This window comes from Vicugna pacos, chromosome 11 (genome assembly GCF_048564905.1).
Source record: "Vicugna pacos chromosome 11, VicPac4, whole genome shotgun sequence".
Taxonomy (NCBI): domain Eukaryota; kingdom Metazoa; phylum Chordata; class Mammalia; order Artiodactyla; family Camelidae; genus Vicugna; species Vicugna pacos.
Genome location: NC_132997.1, coordinates 38533889 through 38559400, shown reverse-complemented (window position 1 = coordinate 38559400; position 25512 = coordinate 38533889). Strand labels below are relative to the sequence as shown.

The 25512-nt window shown below is 34.7% G+C and overlaps 1 protein-coding gene across 5 annotated transcripts in view; it reads left to right on the top strand.

Moving 5' to 3' along the window:
* Positions 1-25512, top strand: part of MAPK8 (mitogen-activated protein kinase 8) — a 90302-nt gene that overhangs the window by 36186 nt on the left and 28604 nt on the right. For 4 of the 5 annotated variants that reach the window (XM_072971161.1, XM_072971163.1, XM_072971162.1 and 1 more), the window contains exons 2-3: positions 20673-20843; positions 24507-24636. In XM_072971161.1, coding sequence (XP_072827262.1) covers positions 20722-20843; positions 24507-24636 — 252 coding nt within the window. In that variant the 5' untranslated portion in view covers positions 20673-20721. Of the gene's footprint in view, positions 1-19877; positions 19938-20672; positions 20844-24506; positions 24637-25512 lie in introns of those variants that run through there. The other variant, XM_006216096.4, reaches the window with a different exon arrangement.

Sequence of the window (25512 nt, the reverse complement as noted above, 5' to 3'; positions counted from 1 at the left end):
CATATACCTTATTATTGTTTTTATAGAAGAGATTGGGACAATAGGACATTTTTCTTACAGAATTAAACTTACTTCTTTCCCTTATCCACTAGATGGCTCAAGTGTACCACTTTGTCAGCTCATATAGACATTTACTTGCTTTGCCTGTGATTTCTGCTCTCTGATTACTGCTTGCTTTTAAGTTGTTTGGATGACATCTTATCTGGACCAATCATTCCAGCTTACATGTATGTGATGTCAAGTTTCCCCACATTTTCTGATTATTTACAAATATCTGAAAAGCAGCTGAAGTGTTCCTTATATAAAACAGTGTATTGCAATGCTTAGATTTTATTTTTTCCTTTCAAGAGCGGTCTTGGACTTGAGTTCACTTGCCAGTAATCTGTATATAGATTCCCTCAAACTGGGCATACAGTTGTTAACTCAAATTCTTTTTTTCCTGGCTCATAGTCGTTTTGCAGAATATGGTGATACTTTAGGAGTTTTTGAGGCACATTATGGCTGTTCGATTCAGTTCAGTAGCGGTGTTTATTGAGTGTCCATTGTCTGATACTGTCCTATTAGTAAATACCAGATGAATAAACAGAACATGTTTATCAGTATGGAGCCTACTGCATTCATTTTTTTCCTTGAATTTCTGAAGCCGGGTGATTGGTAGAATGAAATGGCTGATGGAGGTTATGTTTGTAATCAATTATGTGTACTGTAGGAGGAGAATTTTATCTCTATTTTACATTGTCCTTGTTGATATATATGAAAACAAGAATTTTAAAACTGTATTCTTTAGAAATATTTTATGCTCACGGTTAGTTAATTTGAGTTGTTCAGTGAAAAGGAAAGGGAACTGAGATTGGCTGAATGCTTATCATGTGCCAGCTCAGTGTATTATTATTTAATTTGATTCTTCCAATAACCTGGAAGACAAAAAAATCTCCATTTTATGAATGAAAAAACTGAGGAATCAAATGGGTTAAGTAAGTTGCCCAGAATCAGAGAGCTAGTATGTTTTGAGACCAAATTTGGATCCATATCGTATACCTTCTTTAAAGCTCTCATTCTTTACAGGCATCTGTGTAGTATCCTGGGAAGATGATGCTTGCCTCCAGAAAGGGAACTTGGCCTCTTTGAATATACAGGCTTGCTTTTATTCTTTTACTAAAAAAAAAAAAATTTCCTGAAGTGTCAGAACCATTTTTGATAATTATCTTTACTGGTTAGATACTTCCATATGCTAAAGGCAGAAAACTCCAAGCAATGGATTGATTGATTGCCTTTGAAAATTGAATTTTTTTTTAAGATCTTTGATGTAAAAAAGTGTTCTTGACAAATTAGAACGATCAGTCATACTGTCTTTTGACAGATAACCTTAGAATAATAGTAACTTTGTATAAAATTTGATTTATCCAGAGAAGCCGTTTACTTTTAATCTTATTCTTCAAGCATTGTCTGTGCATATGTATATGTATATACTTAGTTTACCCATGGTAGTAACTATGAATTACTTTTGTCAGTTTGAAAACACAGTATATGATTTAAGGGAGAATAGCAAGTTATTGATATAAAAATACACAAAGTATTAGCAGTATTGTAACTAGATAACAGTTTGTTTCTTTTCATAAAAGTCCTTTGTATTCTCTGTTGTTTAAGGGTTTTGCAGCTAAATTATGTAAAACAGGAAATAAGATCATTATCCAAGGTTCTTAAAGAATCAAGACTGCAATAAAGTAAAACAAGCAATTAAAAAACTTATTAAAAGGGAGTACTTGATTTCTCTATGACTGTAGTATCATTTTTCTTGGCTCTGTAGTCTTTATACTTTTTCACTGTCTCAGTAAACAATCATTAGGTACACATCCTTCAAAGTTGATATTGTACTTTCACAACTATTAAAACAAAATAATTAGTACTGTTGATTTGAACTCACTGATACCATTTTGTATCATCAGATTTCAGTTAAATAATGCCATCTTCCCATGATCGTAAGTAAATTTATAACTTTCATGTCATCTTATAAATCATCCACACACTGCCTGGATATACAGAGATTTTTTTTCTCTTTTTATATATTGTCAGGTGTTGATATATTTACAAAATGTTGCCTTGTGTGGAAATTCCAAAACTTTACTAGTTCTTGATAATCAGAATAATGATAAACTAAAGAGCTTATTTCATCTTTTTGAGGGAAATGTGCAGTTATTCATCTGCCTATAAGAATCTTTGGCAAGGGTATTTTTTAAAAATATATTGAATTCCTAGCCATTTTGTTGTTGATCGCTCTATATCTAAAAGGTATTTTAGGTATGAATATAAACAAGGAACTTTCAGTTGTCAGGGAACGAGCATGTTCAGTGAGTTACATTTGTGGTATGACAACTGGATAATAATTATATCTTGTTGAATCAACTCTATTGAAATCTTAATTGCATATTGTATTGTTGCTTCCTGATTCAATGAGAAGTCGCAATATGTAATAATTTTATAGCTAGCAATTCTGCTTCATAGCTTGCAGAATGTCCTTGGTGAATAAAGAAAGTCCACAAAAAATACAAAACAAAAGAAGAGAATTCTTTGAGAATACAGCTTACCTTGTCTTTTTCCTGTAGTTTGATGTGACTGTGAGTGAATGTCCTTATGTAATAAGAGAGCCCTAGGTATATTTTAATGTTTAACCCACTATAACTTACTCTTAGTTGAAAATCAGCAGGTTTTTAAAAACACTTTTCAATATATATTTTAATTCTCTATGTCTTATAAATCATTGATTTGTTATTTTGACTTTATTTTACTGTGGTCCATAGGAGAAAAATTTATTGTGACACAGTACACGTTTGTGTTTATGTGTGAAATAAGTAAACGTTTCACAAATACTTATTAACACGTGAGTTATACTCTGATATTCCCTATTCTCTTCTGTTTCATTTAAGAAAAAATTTGAATCCACTAAACTGATTTCAGTGACCCATCAGTGAGTTAGAACTCATAGTTTGGAAAACACTGCCATTTCAACTGAATGATTAGAAGGTGTTAGTTAGTCCAAGAGCCATATGAGGTATCAAGTCCACAAAGAAAACTTTAATATTGATTGAGATACCGTGGTTATTTGTGCACAGCTCCAGTTAAGACCATTGTAGTTAATAGAAAATACATTTCAAGTTTAGAGAGATGTCATTAACTAGGATAAAAGATTGATCCTTGGTAATGAAAACATTCTAAATGTGGAAAATCTACATTGTAGACAAATGCAATTTAATTAATTATAAGCAACCATGATTATTATCATGTTTGGGAGCATTAGTATATTAGTTATTTTATTTATATTGAATTCTTTGCATATTTTATCTTTGTTTAAACAAGAAACTTGACTTTTCTTGGTTGACATGGAAGTTTACAGTTAGGAAGGGGATCAAGATGGCAGAGTAGGAAGACCTTGAACTCTCCTCCTCCCATGAGCACACCAAAATTATAACCATCTATGAGCAATTATCTGTGAAAAGGACCTGAAGACTAGCAGAAGAGATTTTCCACAACTAAAGATACAAAGAAAGAACCGCACAAGACAGTTGGAAGGACAGAGACACAGTCTAGTTGGGATCCACACCCCCATGTTGGCGATGTACAAATAGGAAGGCTTTTACAACCACAGAGTACCTTCCTGAAGAGTGAGGGGTCCAAGTTCCACATCATATTCCCCACCCAGGGGTCCTGCACTATGAAGATAAGCTCCCAGAACATCTTGCTTTGAAAACGACCAGGACTCATGATTGGGAGAGGTGGAAGGATATAGGAAACAGACACTTCACTCTTAAAGGGCACACACAGATCTCACACACACTGAGTCCTAGCACAGAAGCAGTAATCTGAAAGGTACCTGGGTCAGACCCACTTACTAATCTTGGAGAGCCTCTTGGAGAAGTAGGAGGCAGCTGGGACTTCCCTGGGGATGCTAGTGGCAGCCATTTGGGGATTTCTTTCTACCCTGTTGACACCAGCACTAGGAAGCACCATTTTGGAATCCTCACTCTAGCCTGTTAATGCTGGGGGCTTGCCCTGCCAGCAAGCAGCCCATAGCAGTCACTTGGGAAACCTGCCACATGCACCACAGCAACCGCATGAGGCAGGGCCTCACAGCCAATAGGGCCAGGGGCCAGTCCCACCTATCAGTGTGCTCACGGTAGTCAGCTCCGCTACAAGGGTGCGTGCAGCCCGCATAGGGGACAGCTCGGAATATTGAGCTATGGTGGCCAGAAGGAAGCATGCTGCTGGGCCCCACTGGACAGCTCCTGCATAAGGCCACTTTTCCAAGATTTGGGAGACATAAAGAATCTACCTAATACTTAGAAATGAATACAGAGAATTAGACAAAATGAGGAGACAGAGGAATATGTTCCAAATGAAGGAACAAGACAGAACCACAGAAAAAGAACTAAATGAAATGGATATAAGCAATCTACCCAGTAAAGAATTCAAGGTAATGATTTTACAGATGCTCAGTGAACTCGGGAGAAGAATGAACAACAAGAACAACAAGAACAACAACAACAACAACAAAACAGTGAAAATTTCAGCAGAGAGTTAGGAAATGTAACAAAGAACCAGTCAGACCTGAAGAATTTAATAACTGAAATGAAAAATATACTAGAAGGAATCAACAGTAGAATAGATAATACAGAAGAATGGATCAGTGATTTGGAAGACAGAGTATTGGAAATCACCCAAGATGAATAGGGGGAAAAAAGAATTTAAAAAATACGTAGTTTGAGACCTCTGAGAAAACATCAAGTACACTTACATTTGCATTGTAAGGGCCCCAGAAGGAGAAGACAGAAGAGGGGCAGAGAGCCTACTGGAATAAGTAATAGATGAAAACTTTCCTAACCTGAGGAAGGAAAACAGACATCCAGGGCCACGGAGCAGAGAAAGTCCTAAACAAGATGAATCCAAAGAGGTCTGCAGGAAGACGTAATTAAAATGAGGAAAATTAAAGATAGAGTCTTAAAATCAGGAAGAAAATAGCAACTGGTTATGAACAAGGGAACTCCCACAAGACTATCAACTGACTTTTCAGCAGAAACTTTGTTCATCAGGAGGGAGTGGCACAATATATTCAAAGTAATAAAAGGAAAAAACTTAACAACCATGAATACCCTACCTGGCAAGTCTATCATTCAGAACTGAAGGAGAGTTACAGAGCTTTGCAGACAAGCAAAAGCTGAAAGTCTTCATTCCCACCAAACTGACCTTACAAGAAATGTTAAAGGGACTTCTCTGAGTGGAACTGAAAAGGCTACAGCTAGAAATAAGAAAGTTACAAAAAGGGAAATCTCACTGGTAGAGGCAAACATACAGTAAAGGGAGTGGATTAACCACTTATAAAGCAGGTAGGAAAGTTAAAAGACAAAGTAGTATAAAAATCATTTATATCTACAATAGGTAATTAAGGGATACACAGAATAAGAAGATGTAATATATGAGGTAAAAAACAAAATGGGGTGGAGGGGGAGTAAAAATGTAGTGCTTTCAGAATGTGCTCAAACTTAAGAGACTGAACGAAAACAGACTTATTATCTCTCTCTATATATATGTGTAGTTATATATATATATACATATATATAGTTATATATGAACTTCATGGTAACCACAAATCAGAACCTATAATAGATAACATAAAAAATAAAGAGAAAGGAATCCAAACATAGCCCTAAAGGTAGTCACCAAATTACAAGGGAAGAAAGCAAGAGAGGTAGAAAGGAACAAACTACAAAAACAACCAGAAAGCTATTAACAAAATGGCAGTACGTACATACCTATTAGTAATTACTTTAAGTGTGAATGGACTAAATACTCTATTCAAAAGACAAAGTGGCTGAATGGATTAAAAAACAAGACCCATATATATGCTGCCTACAAGGGACTCTCTTCAGATGTGAAGACACAGACTAAAAGTGAGAGGATGGAAAAAGATATTCCATGCAAATGGAAACAAAAAGCAGTACTTACATTAAACAAAATGCACTTTAAAACAAAGACTGTAACAAGAGACAAAGAAAGGCATTACATAGTGATAAAAGAATCAATCCAACAAGAAGACACAACACTTCTAAATATATATGCACTCAAAATAGGAGCACCTAAGTATATAAAGCAAATAATAATGTATATCAAGGAAGAAATTGACAATAATACAATAATATTAGGGGTCTTAGCAAATTTTTTTTGGATGTGTCCTCAGGCAAGGGAAACAAAAGAAAAATTAAAGAGGACTGTGTCAAACTAAAAAGCTTTTGTACAGTGCGGGAAACCATCATCAAAACAAAAAAGCATCCTACTGACTGTGAGAAGATATTTGCAAATTACCACCCCAATAATAACCTCAATAAGGGGTTATTAATGTACAAAATATATTAAGTATTCATACAACCCAATACCAAAAAAAAAAAAATCCGATTGAAAAATGGGAAGAGGATCTGAATAGACGCTTTTCCAAAGAAGACATACAGATGGCCAACAGACACATGAAAAGATGCTCAGCATCACTAATCATCAGGGAAATGCAAATGAAAAACACAGTGAGATACCACCTCATGCCTGTCAGGGTGGTTGTAATGAAAAAGACAACAGATACCAGATGTTGGTGAGGATGTGGAGAAAAGGGAGCCCTCGTGCACTGTTGGGATTGTAAATTAGTACAGCCACTATGGAAAACATCATGGAGGTTCCTCAAAACATTAAAAATAGGACTACTAAGGATCCATTAATTTTAAACTCTGGGTACCAAAGAAAACAAAAACACTAACTTGAAAGATATATGCACCCCTGTGGTTATTACAGCATTATTTACAATAGCCAAGATGTAGAAGCAGCTTAAATGTCCATTAATAGATGAATGGATAACGAATATTTTTTTAAAATGATATCTTGCTATTTGTGACAACTTAGATGAATCTAGGGAGCATTATGCTAAGTGAAATAAGTCAGAAAGAGAAAGACAAATTCTGTATAATTTCACTCATATGTGGAATCTGAAAAACAAAACAAATGAACAAAACAAAACAGACTCATAGATCAGGGAACAATTCAGAGGTTGTCATAGGGGAGGGCAGGCATGGCAATGGGTAGAATAGATGAAGAGATATGAACTTCCAGTTATAAATAAGTCATGGCGATGTAATATATAGAGCATTAAGGAGTGTGATCAGTAATATTGTAATAGCTTTGTATTGGGACAGATGGTAACTATCAGATTTAGTATGGTGATCATTTTGTAATTAAATGTTGAATCACAGTGTTGTACAGCTGAAACTAACATATACATCAACTATATTTCAATAAAAAGTTAATAGGTATGTAGACAACTTTTAGTATAACATAAAAAATATTGAGTGTCATGAGAAGTATGGATACAATTCAGATGAAAATTACCATTTCCTGGCTTTATATGATGGCTTATGTGGAGTGTAAAGAGATCAAAATAGCAAATATAAACAGTGCTTGAGAAATTTGGCTGGAGAGGAAGGAGAGAGAGGAGTCAATGGCTAGTGTTTGTTATTGACAGTGAAATAGGGTTTTTAAGTGTGTGTGTATTTTTGTTTAAGATCAGAAGCGTTATTCAGAGCACTGTTGCATTCTAATAGTGAAGAACGAAGCAAAAAGAAGTATATGGACCCTGGTTTAGTAAAGGGAAGTTATTTTCTGACTTGTTTTCTCTGGAAAGGAATTGGAGTTATCTACAAGTAAGGTACGGTTGAAGATGTAAAGAGCAGTGAGACTCTGAAATAGACCTTGTAGAAATTAGAGAGGGTAGCTGACTAGGGAAATCTGGGATTTTCTGCCTAGGTTAGATTGAAGGCCTTGGGTTTATATGCACCGTTGTGGTTTTTGTTCATTCAGCAGCCTAGGTTTACACTCAAAAGGAGACAGCTAGTTTGGTCCATGAAATGCAAGTTCAGGTTGGTGCATCAGGAGAGAGCAGAGCAGGGATATTGCCATCATGGTGGTCTAACTGATGGGCCATGGAATATAACATGAGGAAGGAAAGAAGTAAAAGCATGGGAGGACCAACAGGAGAGTAGAGTTGTTAAAGGCCTGGGTAGGAGTCTTTATGTGCAGATAGTAAGTGAGAGTAACTCAGTGTGAGAACTGATCCTCAAATGAAGGTGTCACTAAAGGGAAATGAACCAGTAGTTTCTTTGGAGAGTTCTAGCCAGTGTTATTGGGCAAATAGTCCTGCTGATAATAAAAATAGATATGGAAGGAAGAGTGCATTTTGGAAGGAAGATAAGTTTGATTTTCACTATTTAGATTTTGAATACCTCTAGAATATGATAGTAAGATGACCAAGAGGCAGTTGAAAATATAGGAGGGAGGTCAGGGCTGAAAACAAAATTGGGAGTCATAATTGAATCCATGAATTCACCAGGAAGGGAAATACAGAGAGTGATAAGGTCATCTTAGGTACTGTGTATATTTAACGAGTAAGAGGTAGAGGCAGAGAAAAGGTGCTTACAGGGTTTGAGCAATTTGCAGAGAAACTCGAGAGGTTAAAGAGGAGTTGACAGAGCAGGCCACCGAATTTGGGAACTCATGAGTGGCTCTCCAGGGGGGTCAGGAGACAGTGGAACATGAAAGGAGATTGTAAGGATGTGAGGATTAACTGACTTTTTGGCAGTATGTTTATTGCCAATGAATGATGCATATTATATGTTATATGTGATTTTTGAAATCTCAATATGTTAACATTTAAAAAACATAACTTTGCTTTACACAAATTTATTAGCCAAGTTCTGGCATTCTGAAATGGAATACACTGGTCGCCTAATTTCTTAATGCCTCAGGAGTATTATAGTTACTACTCAGGGCTGTAATACTGCTGGGGCCTTTTGAGCACTGTTAGGACTTGTTCTTGTACTGAGTGGTTCTAGTGTGCCTTGTTTTTTGAGGTCTTCTTCCTCTAAGTCATTTGGATTTATTATTCAGGGACCTCTTTCCTTCAAAGCACTTCACCGTGTTATAGTTTAAAATTGTTAGAGAGCCCTTTAGGAACAAATAAATAACACTTTAAATAGTTAGCCCTGTTAACATCTGTGAATCAAAAAATCCAAGCCGGAAAAAAGCAAGTCATTTTATCACTCCTGCCAGTTGACGTGTTGGACACCCATGCTATATTCATGTAGTCTTCTAAGTGACTTCATGAGCTTTTTCCATATGTAGGTTATTGAACTACTCCAGAAAGTCATATATCTCTTTATGGGGTATGAGGGGGGAGAAGATAGGAAAAACACTTAATATATGTTACAGATTTATGTGGGAAAAATTTTGTGTTTTTAATCTCTAGCTTTTCTTGCTGTTAATGTGTTGGTAGTAAACAAAGAGATTTTTATAACTTAAGCTATAATCCAATGAAGGGCAACTTAAAGATGTGATAGAGCTTAAAACTGAACCTGTTTCTGAGGGATTGATGATAGGTTTGTAGCTGGACAGTTAAGCCTTTTTACTAATCTTGCAAGTCCTCAACTTAGATTTGTCGTATCTGGTTAACACAATCAAGTGGAAATGCTGTTTTTCTCCCTATCTTGCTGAGTTTACAGATTCTGAAACATGGTGTAATTTACTGAAATTAAGGTCTTCCCCCCCCACCCTGCTGGGAATAGGCACATTTTATTACAGAAACCTGTTTGTCATGGAATCATTTTCTTCTAACACCTAGCACTTTTTAAAAATTCTCGTCATAATTACATTTCTGGCGAGATAAACTAAAGATAATTATGTAGAATTAACTAACATGAATAAAATTCCCTTTAAGATGCATCTGGGACACTTCTTATTTGCTATTCCTAATTTGTGCTTTTAAGAAATGTCTCTGGTGGTGGTTGAATGCCATCAACATTTTCTTCTCTTGTGAGCCTGAGAATCTTACTACTAAAAGACTTGGCGAAAGTTATTATTAGAAAATGTCAGGCATTTGAGTCTTTCTGAAGGAATGCCAGTTACTATTCTAGGCTCTGGTGATTTAATCATGAACAGACCAAAGTTCGTGCTTTCATGGAACTTCTGTTTGAGGAGGACAGATAATTTGTGTGTAATAAGATGTCAGTAGTGGTAAGTGCTTTGAAGAAAAATGAAGTTGGGGGAAGAAGAGGATATGATTAGAGGGTACCATTTTAGATAGGCTAGTCATGTAAGGGCATTTCTCAGAAGCTGATGTTCCAGCAGAGTCCTAAGTAGAAGATGAAGAGGAAAAAGCAGCATGCAACCACCATGAGATAGTAGAAGCCAAGAGTTATATGGAAGAAATATTTGGAGTAAAGTGAGGTGTTATATTAGTCAGGGTTTTCCAGAGAAACAGAACCAATAGGATGGATGGATGGATTATGAGGAATTAGCTCACATGGTTATGGAGGCTGACAAATTCCAAGATCTGCAGTCAGCATGCTTGAGGCCCAGAAAAGCTGATGTAATACTAGTCCAAGTCCAAAGGCCTGAGACCCAGGAGAGCTGATAATGTGAGTTCTAGCCTGAAGGCCAGCAGGCTCAAGACTCAGAAAGAGCTAATATTTTAGTTATATACTCTGAAGGCAGTCAGGCAGGAGTTCCCATCTACTTAAAGGAGAATAAGCCTTTTTTGTTTTTATTCAGACCTTCAGCTGATTGAATGTGGCCTGCCCACATGAGGGAGAGCAATCTGCTTTACTCAGTCTATCAATTTAAATGTCAGAGTCATCCAAACACCCTCACAGAAACATGCAGAATAATGTTTGACCAATTTGACCAAATATCTGCATACCCTGTGGCCTAGTCTATTTAACACATAAAATTAACCATCACAGATGGGGTTTGCTGGTAGTCATAAAAGCAAGATGAGTTAAGATCTGCTCCAGTTCACCCCAGTGACTTAGTCTCAAAATGTGTGATGATTACAGCTGTCTTGAATTCTGGGCTTTGTTGTGTTGCCTGAATTATTTTCCATTGTCTTTGAGGCCTGGCTGTATGGCTGCATTGAACTCACTCTTTTTTTCTCTAAGTACTTTTTATGTAACTGTTTAGTTTAACTTATTTGTCCCTATATTCAGGCTCACCAGACCAACTATTTTATGAATGGGCCAACTTGGTAGCAGTTGAGTGTTGTTTCTTGTATAGACATTACAGAAATAAACCTTGAGTCATAAAAATCTTATTCAATCTTTCTTTTTCCTGCTAATGAAGGAAAACAGTGGTGAAGATAAACAGAACAATTTATTAAGTAATTTGTTACTTTAAAAAGATTCACATTCTTGGTTAACATTTTTAGCAGTTATGTATTGAATTTTAACTCTTGAAGAACTGACATGTTTTGGAAATCTGAAACTGTTAAGAGACACAGTCCTTGCCCTCAAAAAGACCACAGTCTGATAGTAAAATCTGCATATCTAAATATGCAAGGTAGTTTTGATGAGAAATTAGATTCAAGCTGGAAAAGGCTTCATGAAGATCATATTTAAGCCAGTCTTTGTTACACAGAATTTGGGTAGATACAAAAAAGAGGTGAAAATCCCCCCCCCCCAAAAAAAAGTTAAATGAGCAAATCCGGTGCATGAGAGCTTTAGGGGATGATCATTTAGCCATGTTTATATGAGTGTAGCGTTCTTGCAGAGGAGTATTTTGAAAGCTGACTCAATATGTCCATGACATTATGTTGCATGTTAACCCCTTTGTGCCTCAGTTACTCATCTACTGAGTGGAATGATAATGTCTTTTCTCTTATTCCTGTGAGCCTTATAACCAGTCACATCTGAATTCTTAAACTATAGTTCCTTTGCTTTTTTTTGTTTTTGTTTTTTTGTTTTTGTTTTTGTTTTTTGGGTTTTTTTTTTTTCAGTCCACAAATGGACCTTCCTGAGTAGGGGACTGAGTTAACAGACTCCATACCGTTTCCTCCTCACACTCTTCCTCTTCCTGCTTCCTCATGGAGAGAAGAGTATATACCAAATGCATCCTCCATAAGTTTCACTAGTATCCTTCATGCCCTTGTCTTGGGAATTGTTCTTTCTGCCTTAGTCCTTTCAATGTATATTCTGATGGCATTGCTACACCAGTATCTCCATCTGTATGGCCACACATGTGTTCTGGATCCCATTCCTTTCTACCTTTTCAGAGATGTAATGCTAACTGAAACCTCAGTTTTCCTCTCACTCCTCTAATCTCACCCTTCCCCTGCTTTGGGGCCCTTTTTATTAGCAGATGAATGTATTGAGGTTGTCTCTATGTTATATATATTGTGCGGTATGCCATGCTGCACTGTATTGTATATTGTATTGTACATCTAATCATCCTCCCTTGACCATATACTTTTCTCCATCCATTTCCTCTTCTTTGCTTAACTTTTCGAAAGAAGTAGCTCCACCCACTTAACTTATTTCTAAAATCATATCCTAGATGACATAAATGGCATGTATATTCTCATCATCTAAAAAATAAATAAAAATAAATTTTTTTCAGTTTTATTAGGTAGAATTATTATAATTTGACTGCACATATACATTATATTGCATGTAAATACAAATATACTGCACTTTTTTTTAGTTTACATATATGTACTGTTCATTGTTTTTAAGAACGGATTAGAGCTTTAGCTTTTTAAACTTATGTAGTTATCAAAGGAATAAAACCAACCACAATATAAGAATCAACAGAATGCAGTAATCCAATCATAAAAGACAGTCAAATGTGCTTACACATATTCAAGAAATCAGTCATCTAAGTTATAAATAATAAGTAATTCATTTGTGTCCTTAAAATAAAAATAAATTTTAAAAAATCATATCCTGTTCACACTTCAGCTCATTCTAATCTAGCTTCTACCACATCACTCAACTCAAATGGCTTTTGATATTTCTGTAACAGTCAATGCTGTTGGTCACTGTCTTCCCTAAAACACTTCCTTTGTCTTCTCCAACATATTCTCTTCATTTTCTATGTATGTCTCTGGCTACATCTTCTCTGACTTTGTTGACTTATCTTTCTCTAATTGCTCATTAAATGTGGGTATCCACAAAGCTGACTCAGGCCTTTCTTTTCTTACTACTACATCCTCTTGAGTAATATCATTCTCTCTCATTGCTTCAGTAACAATGACCATTCTTAAATTTATATCTTTTATCCAGGCTTCTCCTCTGAGGTCCTGTTCTGTATCTAGCTACCAAATTATTATTTCCACTTGGATGTTTTGGGGCAGTATCTCAGACTCAACATGCTTAAGACTCAACATGTTTATAACTTCTCTTCCTTCATATCTTCTTCAGCACCAAGACCTGTTTTCTGTTGGACTCAATACAGTGTATGGATAAAGGACTCAAATCCTCACTCTACTCTTTACTAACTTTGTAACCATAAGTAACCTTTCTAAGACTCAATTTCATCATATGTAAAATGGAAACACAATAGTTCCTTTCTTAACATAAGGAAACATCAGACATAGTGAGTATATGGAACTTATACTTCCAGCCAAGTTGTAGTGACAGTAACTGAATTTACTTTCTAGCCATAAACAATTAGAAAACCCTCATAGGACTGTTGTGAGTATTGTGAGTATTAAGATTATTTATAAAGCACTTGAAACAGGACCTGGCATAAAGTTAAACTCTACAAAAGTTTTTGCTTTTATTATCATTAAATATGGATATGACGGTAAAATTGTGAGATGAAGCTATAAAGTGGTACTTTAAGGGTAAATTATAGTATCTAGTGCTTATATTATACAAAAAAAAGCAGTTCTTAAATCAATACTCTTAAGTTTCCATTTTAAGAAACTAAAGGACAAGAGTAATCCCAAAACAAATAAAAAAGGGAATAAAAAGAGCAGAAACCAATGAAATAGAAAAGTACAAAACAATAAAGAAAATTAGAAATTAAATTTTAGCTTTTTAGAAAGGTCAGTAATAATGATTAAATTCTAGCCAGACTCATCAGGAAAAAAAGAGAGAAGATGCAAATTACAATAGCAGGAATAAACGAGGACACATGACTGCAGATCCTCTAGACATTAAATTTGACAGTTTAGATGAGATGAGTAAATTCCTTGAAAAACACAAATTACTGAAGCTTATTTAAGAAGAAATAGGTAACCCGAGCAGCCCTATGTATACTTTCAAAAAATAAACTGGCAATTAAAATTTTCCTTCAAAAAAATCTCGTCCTAGAATGCTTCACTGAGGCGTTCTGTCAGACATTCAAGATGAAATAGTATCAGTTCTACACAGTCTTTCAGAAAATAAGAAGTGGGAATACTTCCCAACTCATTTTATGAGGTAAACATTTACCCTTAACATGAAAGAAACTACAGACCAATATCTCCCACAGAAATAGATTGAAAAACCTTTAATGAAAATTTAGCCAACTGAGTCAGTGGTATGGGAAAAAAAAAAAGGATAATACTTTTGACCAAGTGGGATTCATTACAGGAGTACAAGTTTGGTTTAACATTTGACAATCAGTGTACTTCATCATATGAACCTACTCAGAAAGAAAAACTATGATTATCTCAGTAGATTTAGAAAAATCATTTGACCAAATTCAATACTCTTATTGATAAAAACTCTCAGTAACCTAGGACTTGAAGGGAACTTTCTCAGCCTGTTAAAGGGCATTTAGTAAAATCCTGTGATTTACATCATACTTTGTGGTGAAAGACTGAATGTTTTCCCCCTAAGATCAAGAATAAGGGAATAATGTTTGCTCTTTCCACTTCTGTTCAGGGTTGTATGGCAGTTATAGTCAGTGAAGTGGGACAAGGAAAGGAATAGGAAGCCATCCAAATTGGACATGAAGAAATGAAACTGCTTGTATACGTAGAAAATCTCAAAGAATCCACCAAAAAATGGCCACTAAGACTAATAAATGAGCTTAGTATAAAGTTGTTATGCAAAAAAAATTTAATTGTATTTCTTGTACTGGCAATGAACAACTAAAATTTTTATTAAAATAAACATGAAAACATTTACAATAGCATCTAAATATCAATGATACTATGGAGAAGTTGAACAAAATTTTTCAAGACCTGTGTTTTGCAAATTATAAAACGCTGCTAAGAGAACTTAAAAGGAGAACCAAATAAATGGAAAGGAGTATCATATTATAGATGAGAAAATTCAAAATTATTATAATGTCATTTCTCTCCAAATTGATGTTTACTACTCAGTGCAGTTCCAATCAGTGTCTCCACAGGCTTTTTTGTAGAAATTGGCAAGCTAATTCTGAAATTTATATGAAAGTGCAGAGGGCCTAGAATAGCTAAAACAATTTTGAAAGACGACAAGGTTGAATGATGTACATTGCTTAATTTCTAGACTTACTGTAAAGCTGTATTAATCAAGACAGCATGGTATTGGCTTAAGGATAGACATATAGATGAAATGAATCGAATACAGTTCAGATACAGGCGCACAAACTTAGGTTCATCTGATTTTTTCCCAAAATGCTGAGGCAGTTCAATGGAAGAAACTAGTATTTTTGACAAATGGTTCTGAGTCAGTTGGACACCCATATACAAAAACAGCAAACCTTAATTAATCATTACCTTATGCCATTCCCAAAAATTAACTTGGAATGGATCATAGATTTCAATGAAATGTAAGAGCTAAAACCATAAAACTCACAGAAGAAGCATAAGAAAAAAATATGTCACCTTGGAAAGGTCTATTTCTTAGATGAGACGTACCAAGCCAAACCATAAGAGAAAAAAAGATCAGTTGTACTTCATCTGAATTAAAAACGTTTGCTTTTCAAAAGTGGCTATTCCAGTTCATTAGTAACACAATTCCTGTCAAAATTCTAGCAATATTTTTTATAGACATAGCCAAGTTTATTCTAAAATTTATATGGAAAGGTTCAGTAACTGGAAACAATTTTGAGTAAGAGTAGTAAATTTGGAGGAATCACACTACCCAATTTTAAGACTTAGCCCTATACTCAAGACATTGTGGTACCTACTGGTCAAGGGGTAGATCAATGAAACAAGAAGACCAGAAGTAGACTCACAGAAGAATAGCCAAATGAATTTTGACAAAGATGCAAAAGCAATTCAATGGAGAAAGGATGCTATTTACAACAAATAGTATTAGAACAATAAGACATCTGTAGCATCTCCTCCACCCCACCCCTGTCAAAAATTTTTTTTAAAAAACCTTGTCCTAAAACTCATACCCTATAGAAGAATTAAGAAAAAGTGGATCATTGATCTAAATGTAAAGTGTAGAGCTATAAAGCTTATATAAGAAAACATAGGAGACAATCTTGTTAATCTAGGGCCTAGGCAAAGATTTCTTACACCAAAAGCAATATCCATAAAAGAAAGAAATCAGTAATGTGGACTTCACCAAAATTAAGAGTTTTTAACCCTGTGAAAGATACTGTGAAGAGCATGAAAAGACAAGCCACAGCGGGGAGAAAATATGTCTGACAAAGTACCTGTATCCAGAGTATATAAAAAACTCTGAACTTAACAGTAGGAAATCAAACAATCCAATTAGAAACGGAGCAAAATACTTGAACAGACTCTTCACTGAAGATCGTATACAGATGTCAGATAAGCACAGGAAAAGATGTTCAACATCATTAGCCATTAGAGACATACAAATTTAAAGCCATAATGGGATGCTGCACACACTAGAATGGCTAAAATTAAAAGCACTGGCTTGAACAAGTGTTGATAAGGATGCAGAAGAACTGGATCTGTTGTCATACCAACAACTTGGAAGATCTGAAGGACATTATACTGAGTGAGAAAAGCAGTCTCAAAAGAGTACATAGTATGTGATTCCATTTATATAACAGTTTTTAAAGGAAAAAAAATTCATGATAGAAATGGATCACAGTTGCCAGGGCTAGGGTTGGCTAGAGAGTGCGATTATATAAAGGGATAGCACAAAGGAGTTTCCTGAGGGTGATGAAACAGTTTTGTATCCTAATTGTGGTGGAGATAACACTAATATTTATGTATGTGGTAAGTTTACATATATAAATATACATATATATAACTGCATATACAAACACATATTCATACACAGAATCAGTGCATATGAAAGCTCATAAAGTCTGAGTGAAGTCTGTAGTGTGGTTAATAGTACTCTACTAGTGTCAACTTTCTCATTTTGGTAATTCTGCTATGATTACGTCAAATGCTGTTATTGGGTGAAGCTTGGTGAAGGATACCCGGGAACTCTATACTATTCTTGCAACTTCTATGTGATTCTAAAGTTCTTTTCAAAGTAAAAAGTTTAAAAAAAAAAAAGACACTAAAGAAAATGGTGGGACCAACCACAAATGGGGAGAAAAATACTTGCAAACATTTGATAAAGGATATATATCCAGAATATATAAATATAAGCATTCAATAAAAGGAAGACAGTTACATTTTTAATTAGCTACATTACCACAGGATACATGTATAGCATATAAGCCTAGGAAAAGATGCTCAGCATCATTAGTTATTAGGAAATACAAATGGAAACCACAATGAAATACTATTTTATATATATATATATATATATGGAAAAATTAATGACAATCAAAAGATTGTGGGGCAAGTGGAACTCTTACGTATTGCTAATAGGAATGACAAATGGTATGGCCACTTTGAAAAACAGTTTGGCGGTTTTTTATTAAGCATAGGATTCAGAAATCCCACTCCTAGGTATTAACTAAAGATGGATTTAAAAAAAATGTGTGATTGCTTATACTATCATTATTTATAGCAACCCCCAAACTGGGAACAATCCAAGTGTCCAAATGGTGTAGTCACACAATGGAAAACCAGTCAGTAGTAAAAATGACTGCAGCACAGATAATCTTAAAAGCATTAGGGCAAGTGAAAGAAGCCAAACACAAAAATGACATGCTATGATTTCAATTATGTGAAGATCTAGAAAAGGCACAACTAAGCAGTTCATTGGTTACCAGGGGTTGAGGGTAGGGGCAGGGATTGGCCATACACAGAACATTTTGTGGTGATGGAAATATTCTGTATCATGATTTTGGTTCTGGTTACAGGATTTGGTGGTGGTTACAGGGTTGTATATGTTTATAAAAAACTAATCAAATGGTACAGAGTTGGTGAATTTTTTAGGGCCTTTGCATGCACTATTTCTTCTGCTAGAAAGCTCCCTTCTCTGCCTGCCTTGGTTAACACATATTCAATACTGAGATCTTGCTTGAACATTCCATATCAAGGGAATCCTTTCCTGAGCCTGGACTAGCATAGCCTTGCTTCTGTAGCACCCTGCCCTTTTCCTTCCTTGTTCTGATCACAGCCATAGTTACCATCAGATGGTGTACTAAATAGCATAAGATTGCTTTTCTGTCTTAACTACAAGCTCTGTTAAGTGCCAAGCGCTAATTAATTACTATTGTGTTCATAGTACTGAACACAGAGTTTGACTCAGATACTCCAGTAAATACTGTACAACTGAGCATAAGTGAGTAGAGTTCTCTCTCCTGTTCATAGGAGTGGCTGTGGCCTCTGCAGAAGGTGCTGTTGGCTGAGGCTGCCAACTTAACTTTGGGCCCTCTGTCTCCTGCTCCTGCGCTGTTCCTGGGGAGTTGTGGTTGCTGTCATTGCTCAGCCACAGCTTTGTCCAGACTTCATGTGGACACCGTGGACTCCAGGCCTGCTGCTGGGCTACGCTGAGAATAGAGAGAAGCCTTTCCTTGCTGTTAATTGTTTAGCAGAAAGAAAGTATATTCCTGGATCTACTCCGCTTTTTTCTTTGATTTTCAGCAAGTTAGGAAACCAAAACACAGTCTGTTTGTTACCTGCTTTGGTAACAGTAAGCAAACTCCTGTGAAACACTGCAGAGTACCCCCTTCTCTCTGAGAGGATCCTTCATCTTCCTAAGGAACGGAATGCCAGTCTTCCAAAAAGGCTTAGGACATCTCATCTACAAACACAGTTTGACTACTTGAGGTACAAGCACCGTCAGCTCTGCACTCAGCCTCTAAGCCTTGTGCAGATTACAGGAGACCATCATTATTGTCTTCAAGCCCTGGGCTGACCCAGTTTCCAGGACAGATCTATAGACTATTTGATGAAGGGCCTGACACCCAACACTTCCTGTCTTCCTGACCCCACTTCTCTTCTTCCCTTTTTCCTACTCTGGTAGGCAAGAGGGAATCCAAGTTAAGGTGGGAAATTGGTCTGGTTGACCAGTACCTGTATTTGATCATCCTATGAGCATAGCTGAATGTTTACATCATTACTACACTTTTTTTTTTAAAGCATATGGTCTGTCAACTTAGGCAGAGTTAATGAGACTTACGCAGTCCTCTCTGGAGTTAATTACATGACTAGTTTAGTTATTGATTTTGGAACTGTTTGTCTGGGTCTTTAATTTATCCAAATCTTTTCTCTACCTCTTCAGTTACTTCCAATTTATTTATCTTCTCTTTTACATTGTTTGAACTTTTTGGTTTAGTTTTTGTTTACTTTTAACTTTACATACCTAGGACTTCTTACTAATTTTACTTTTATTTCTTTCATTTAGAAATGCAGTTCGATAGCTCACTCGTTTTCTTCTTCCAACTCTTGTTCCCCCTCCTCTTGCAGTATGCCCAGCTAGCAGCTAGGTATCTAGTCAGGGCACTCTCTTGTTCTGTACTTTCCAGTGACATCTATTCTAGCCTAAGAATTCCACTGTTAGAATCCAGTTTATGGGCCTCTACATAGTCTGGCCCCTGGGCATAGCACAGTGCCTGGCACATGGTAAGCACTTAATATTTGTTGGATTAAATCTCTGCATTGTAAGTCTTACCAGGATTTGGGTTTGTTGTTGTTGTTGTCAGCCTTGTCTTACAACCACACACACACAAAAGCAGTAGTTCTTTAGACCTAACTGGTTTCTCTGTTTATTGCAGGATGTGGAGAGTAGCCGGAGCTGTTTTGCATGCATTTTGGAATAGGCCACTTTTGCCTAGTAAGGATGGATAATAGATTTGTCACTAACCAATATTCAGATGGGTAGAAAAAGACTGCCTTGGCTTATAATCATACAAATGGTTAAAAAACAAAACAAAACAAAAAAAAAACTGGCCAGGACTTAGGTGATGGTTATGATGCCCCCAAACAGTTCAGAACAGTATTGTTTTGATATCCTAATATACTAAATGCTTCTCTCATTCTTACATTTTGTTTTTTAAATAACCTTATCTTATATCTTTATACCTTTTGTTTGCTACCCTGATTCTCATATCTTTCAGCATATGCATTGCACCCAGAAGTTGCTGTTGTGGGTCAGGGGCTATGTTATAATGACAGACTGTGCGGCTCTGTGTTTGTTAGTTTGTTAGGTAGGGGTGATACGTGATAACCAGCTCACTAGCCTATCAGTTACAAAAATTAAGATTTCAGTACTCTATAATAAACATATGAAAAGGACTGGTTTAAAGTTTTAAACTGTGGAAGTAACCTTAAAAACAAGTTTAGTTATAATTATTTGCTTTTTTCTTTTCTTTTTTAAACCATCAGTTGTTTCCTTAAGTATAACAGGTGCGCTAACCAGGCTCTGTGGTTTTTTTTCTTTCTAATTGTGTTTTCTAATGAAGCAGCTTTTTTTAAACATGATCTAGCAATCTGTGAACAGAGTGGTGACTTGAATGTTAAGATTAAACAAATTCATTTTGTTAATGTCACATTTTGTTCTATTTTGCAGCTTCTCAGTGAATTTTTGGATGAAGCCATTAAATTAATTGCTTGCCACCATGAGTAGAAGCAAGCGTGACAGCAATTTTTATAGTGTAGAAATTGGAGATTCTACGTTCACAGTCCTGAAACGGTATCAGAATTTAAAACCTATAGGCTCAGGAGCTCAAGGAATAGTGTGGTAAGTTTTTGTTTCTAAAAATAGGCAAAGAATCATTAACTGCTCTGTTTTCTACTCTCACAGTGTAAATTCCTTGGTAAATATTTAACTTGCTTCAAAAAATTTAATCAAACCTAGAAAATTTAAATTAAAACCATAGCCTGGTAAGTTGTTTTGTTCTAAGATTGATGACCTTTTCATTATTCATAAAACATAACTTTTAAAATCAGCACTGTCATCGATAAGTATAAATTATGATTAAATACTTGATCATAAGCATGTAAAGACAAATACCTATCAGAAAAGAGTAAGTGGCATGCTTGGTAATTCCATGTCTACATCTCTTCCCATAGCTAATTGTTTAATAAGAAGCTTCACTTAATCATCACTTTTACACTGTAACAAAATTCTGGAATTTCATAAATCTTACTTTACACTGGGGAATGAAGTCAGCTAGTATCTCTGTATTTGTTTCAAAACTCCTATGTATCTTTAAAATTGATTTACAAGCTAGTTTCTGCAAAAGGCCTAGGCTTTATGGATCAGCATAATTCCTTATAAACTGAAAATCAAAATGCTCTTTGGGACAGTTCTGTTAATGATTTTAGATCACTAAGTTAGCATAATAAGCTAGTGTTTTAGGGAATTCTAAGCCTCACTCAAGCATAATTATATTTTTATTACCTCTTTTTGAACCAGATTTGTTTTGGGATCTATTAAAAAATCATAAATGTTTATAACCCTGCAGTTCTCCCAGGTTCTAGAAAAACTCTTGCATACAACTTTTGCACATATGTAGAAAGAGACCTGCAAAGGGCTGTTTTTTGCTATACAATTTATAATAGCAAAAAATTGGTAACAGCATCAAATCCATTAGTAAGAGAGTAAAAAATAGTCATACAGCAAAATACTATACAATATTTAAAATTAACTAGAGTTATATATATCAACAAGGATAATCAGAAGTGTAATTCTGAGTGTAAAAGCAAGATGTGTAATATACACACATGATTATACCATGTATATTGTTTAGAATATGGAAAACAATGCCATGTATTTATGTATGCATATACATGTAGAAAAGTGTAAAAACATTCATAAACATCAAACTCAAGATAGTACTTACTTCTGAGAATAAAGAGAAAGAAGGGGACTTTAAAACCTAAAATAATATATTTATTTTTTTAAAAATTCAGAGCAATTATGATAAAATATTAGAATCAAGCAAATTTGTGTAATGGGAACTTTTTTTCTTTTATGTATTCTATTTTTATTCTTTTATGTATTCTTAAAATAATTTATACTATAACAAATTACAGAAGCTGGGTTATTTTATTAAAGTATTATTGGCTGACTGATAAAAAAGAATAAAATAATGCCGTTTGCAGCAACATGTATGGATCTAGAGATCATCATTCTAAGTGAAGTAAGCCAGAACAAGAAAGAAAAATACCATATGATATTTCTTGTATGTGAAATCGTAAAAAAAAAAAAGATAAATGAACTTATTTACAAAACAGAAACAGACTCATAGACAATAGAGAACAAAATTATGGTTACCTGGGGGTAAAGGGGATAGGAAGGGGTAAACTGGGAGTTCAAGATTTGCAAATACTAACTACTATATATAAAATAGATAAACAGCAAGTTTATACTGTATAGCATGGGGAGTTATATTCAATATCTTGTAGTAACCTAGAATGAAAAAGAATATGAAAATGAATATATGTATGATATATATAACTGAAACATGATGCTGTACACCAGAAATTGACACAGTGTTGTAAACTGACTATACTTCAATAAAAAAGAATACCCAAAAACATTATTGGCTGGCTGGTGGTCATTTTAACTGATCACATTTAACCAACCACAAATTAAATTTAAAGAAAATAATGTAATGTCAATGTGGAAAGGCTTTTGATAGCTCACTCTTGGTTCATATTCTAGCTCTGTGATTAACTTTGTGACTCATGACAAATTAGCTCTTCTAAAGCCTATTTTCCTATCTAATTTACAGCGTTGTTGTGAGGAATATATTTATAAAATATTTAATAGGATTTAAAAATCTATTAGGTTTCTATGCTTTCCCTTATCCTCAGGTAAGTGCTTTTTGAAATTTGTGTACCAGAATTTTTTTTTAATTGCTATGGAAGGTAACCAGCCTCTGTCCTAAGGAATAAATGCCTTCAAATTTTTGCTTATTCCTTCATAAAACATTACTGTGAAATAGAGAAACATTAAAAAATATTTTAAACGTCACTGTTGGGTTACTATCAGAATCAACTGAAGAACTTAAATTTTTTTAAAAAGTCATTATCTTGGCCCCAATTATAGATAGTAAGATTCATTGGGTCTGGATTGGGGCCTCTGAGTCCCCAGGTATTTCTAATTTGTGCACACTTAGGAATTAATAGTTAGAAATCTAACTTATCTTGGGTACAAAATAGTGCTTTTGAACTTTTAGATACTTTTGAACTTTAGAACTTTTAGAGTTTGAAATATTACTTTGATTTAGCAGATAAAAAATTAATAGGAGTGAATTCAGTGGTTATAAAATAAAACATACTTTTTCTGAGTCAAAACTTCTAATTCTACATGACCCCTAATATTTATTTTTCATTTGGGAAGGACCTATCTATAAATAACAGCATTTTCTAAGTAAAGATTATAATATTTATGTATGTTTTGGTATGTGTATGTATATATATATATATATATATGCAGATAGGCAATGGTTATTTATGCTGTATATAGAATATGTACATGTGTCCATTTATTCATTCAGCTTTGCTTTTGATTTTCTGGCTAACCTTGGGGAAATTACTTAACCTCTTTGGCCCTATGACAGGAAGTGATTAATCCAAATGATTTTTAGTCTCTTTCAATCATAATAGTCTGTAATTTTAAGACACTTTACCTTACTTGTGCTTTACTTTCTCTCACCTGTCATTTGCGAAATGTGCCATTTAGTCAGTGTCATACAGTAAAGGAAGATGTGAAGGGTAATGAGTATAGTGTTATATTTCACAGAATTATAGGTGTTTCACAAATAGTTATGAAGCCACTTCTAATGTCCTGAAATCTAGCATTTATGTTTATAAATACCTTGATTTTTAATTTCTCCTCCAAAGCAAATTTTAAGTGTTTACTTTTTAAAAAAATAATATTTCATATAGATGCCTCTATATGTGCCTTCCTCTTTCTCTATTCATTTTGTTGTGTCTAAAGAGAAGGTAAGGTACTTAATGTAGAGTTCTTCAGCAAGTATTTTGAGTAGAACTTATGACCACATGTATTCTTTATCCTGTCTTTCCTTGGTGTAGATTTTGGGAAAAGGATTCATTTAGACTTTAAGCTATCTGTTGTACCTGAATACTTATTAAACATTTGTGCATTGAGTGCCCATTGTATGCTAAGTGGTCTTGGACGACACCCAGTGAACAGTCTCTTTCTTCACGGTCATTTTTTACTTTTAATATTAAGAAACAGGTAACAATGCTGTCCTTTGCTGGAATATGCTGTAATAGGTCTAGGAAAAACATGTTGAGCATCAAAGTCTGGAAATTGATTCATTTGCATTTATCTTTGGAGAAAGTGAGGAATCTACATGAATGTTTCATAAATTCAGTTTTGCAGATTTTTATAAGTTTTTTGTTGTTGTTTTTGAATTTCTTATTACAGTGCAGCTTATGATGCCATTCTTGAAAGAAACGTTGCAATCAAGAAGCTAAGCCGGCCATTTCAGAATCAAACTCATGCTAAGCGTGCTTACAGAGAGCTAGTTCTTATGAAATGTGTAAATCACAAAAATGTAAGTGAACACTGTAGAAAATTTCTTAAGTATAAATGAAATCAAGATTTGTTCATGAATACATTAATATCAAAAAACTTTTAAAATAGGTACTTTAAATTGTTCCTTTCGATTGAAACATTGCTTAAAGGGATATCTACATTGTGAAATTTTCTCAACTTTATTAAATTATGTCAGAAGAAAAATGGCTTCTGAAATTTAGATTATATAAATTTCTGACGTTTAATTTGCAAAAGGAGCTTTAAAGAGGGAGGTGTTTTAGAACTTTTATTTAGGCTTGATCTCATCTTCTGCTTTTGGTTTTCTATTAAGCTGACATTTCCAAAAACTGAAGCCTTAGCACAGAGATGAAATTGTTCCCATTCTTTTTTTTTTTAACTTCTATTTTATTTTATTTTTTTAGCGGGGAGGCAATTAGGTTTATCTGTTTATTTTTAGAGGAGGTACTGGGGATTGACCCATGATCTCGTGCATGCTAAGCACGTGCTCTAGTGCTTGAGCTAAACCCTCCCTCCCCCTTCCCATTATTCTTTGACATTGGAACTTTATTTAATACTATTGGATAAAGCAGTTTAGCAGAAACTTTAAAAAAATGTTTAAGTGAAATTAGTAAAACATTCCTAATACTATTTTCTAATGATTATAAAGACTTCAACATATGACTTTCATCCCATTTACACTTTTTTAAACTTACATTAAGCATACTGATACTTTTATGATTATTTTAATGGATGATTTTTCCAAGTCAAGAGGAAACAAACTAGGAGTGAATTCTGAAAGGGACAGTTTTATGAAGTACTAAACCAAAAGCATCTGATTGGAGACGTTTTGTGGTGTTTGTCCAAGGGAGTTTATAAGATTTGAAGAGCTCAGTAC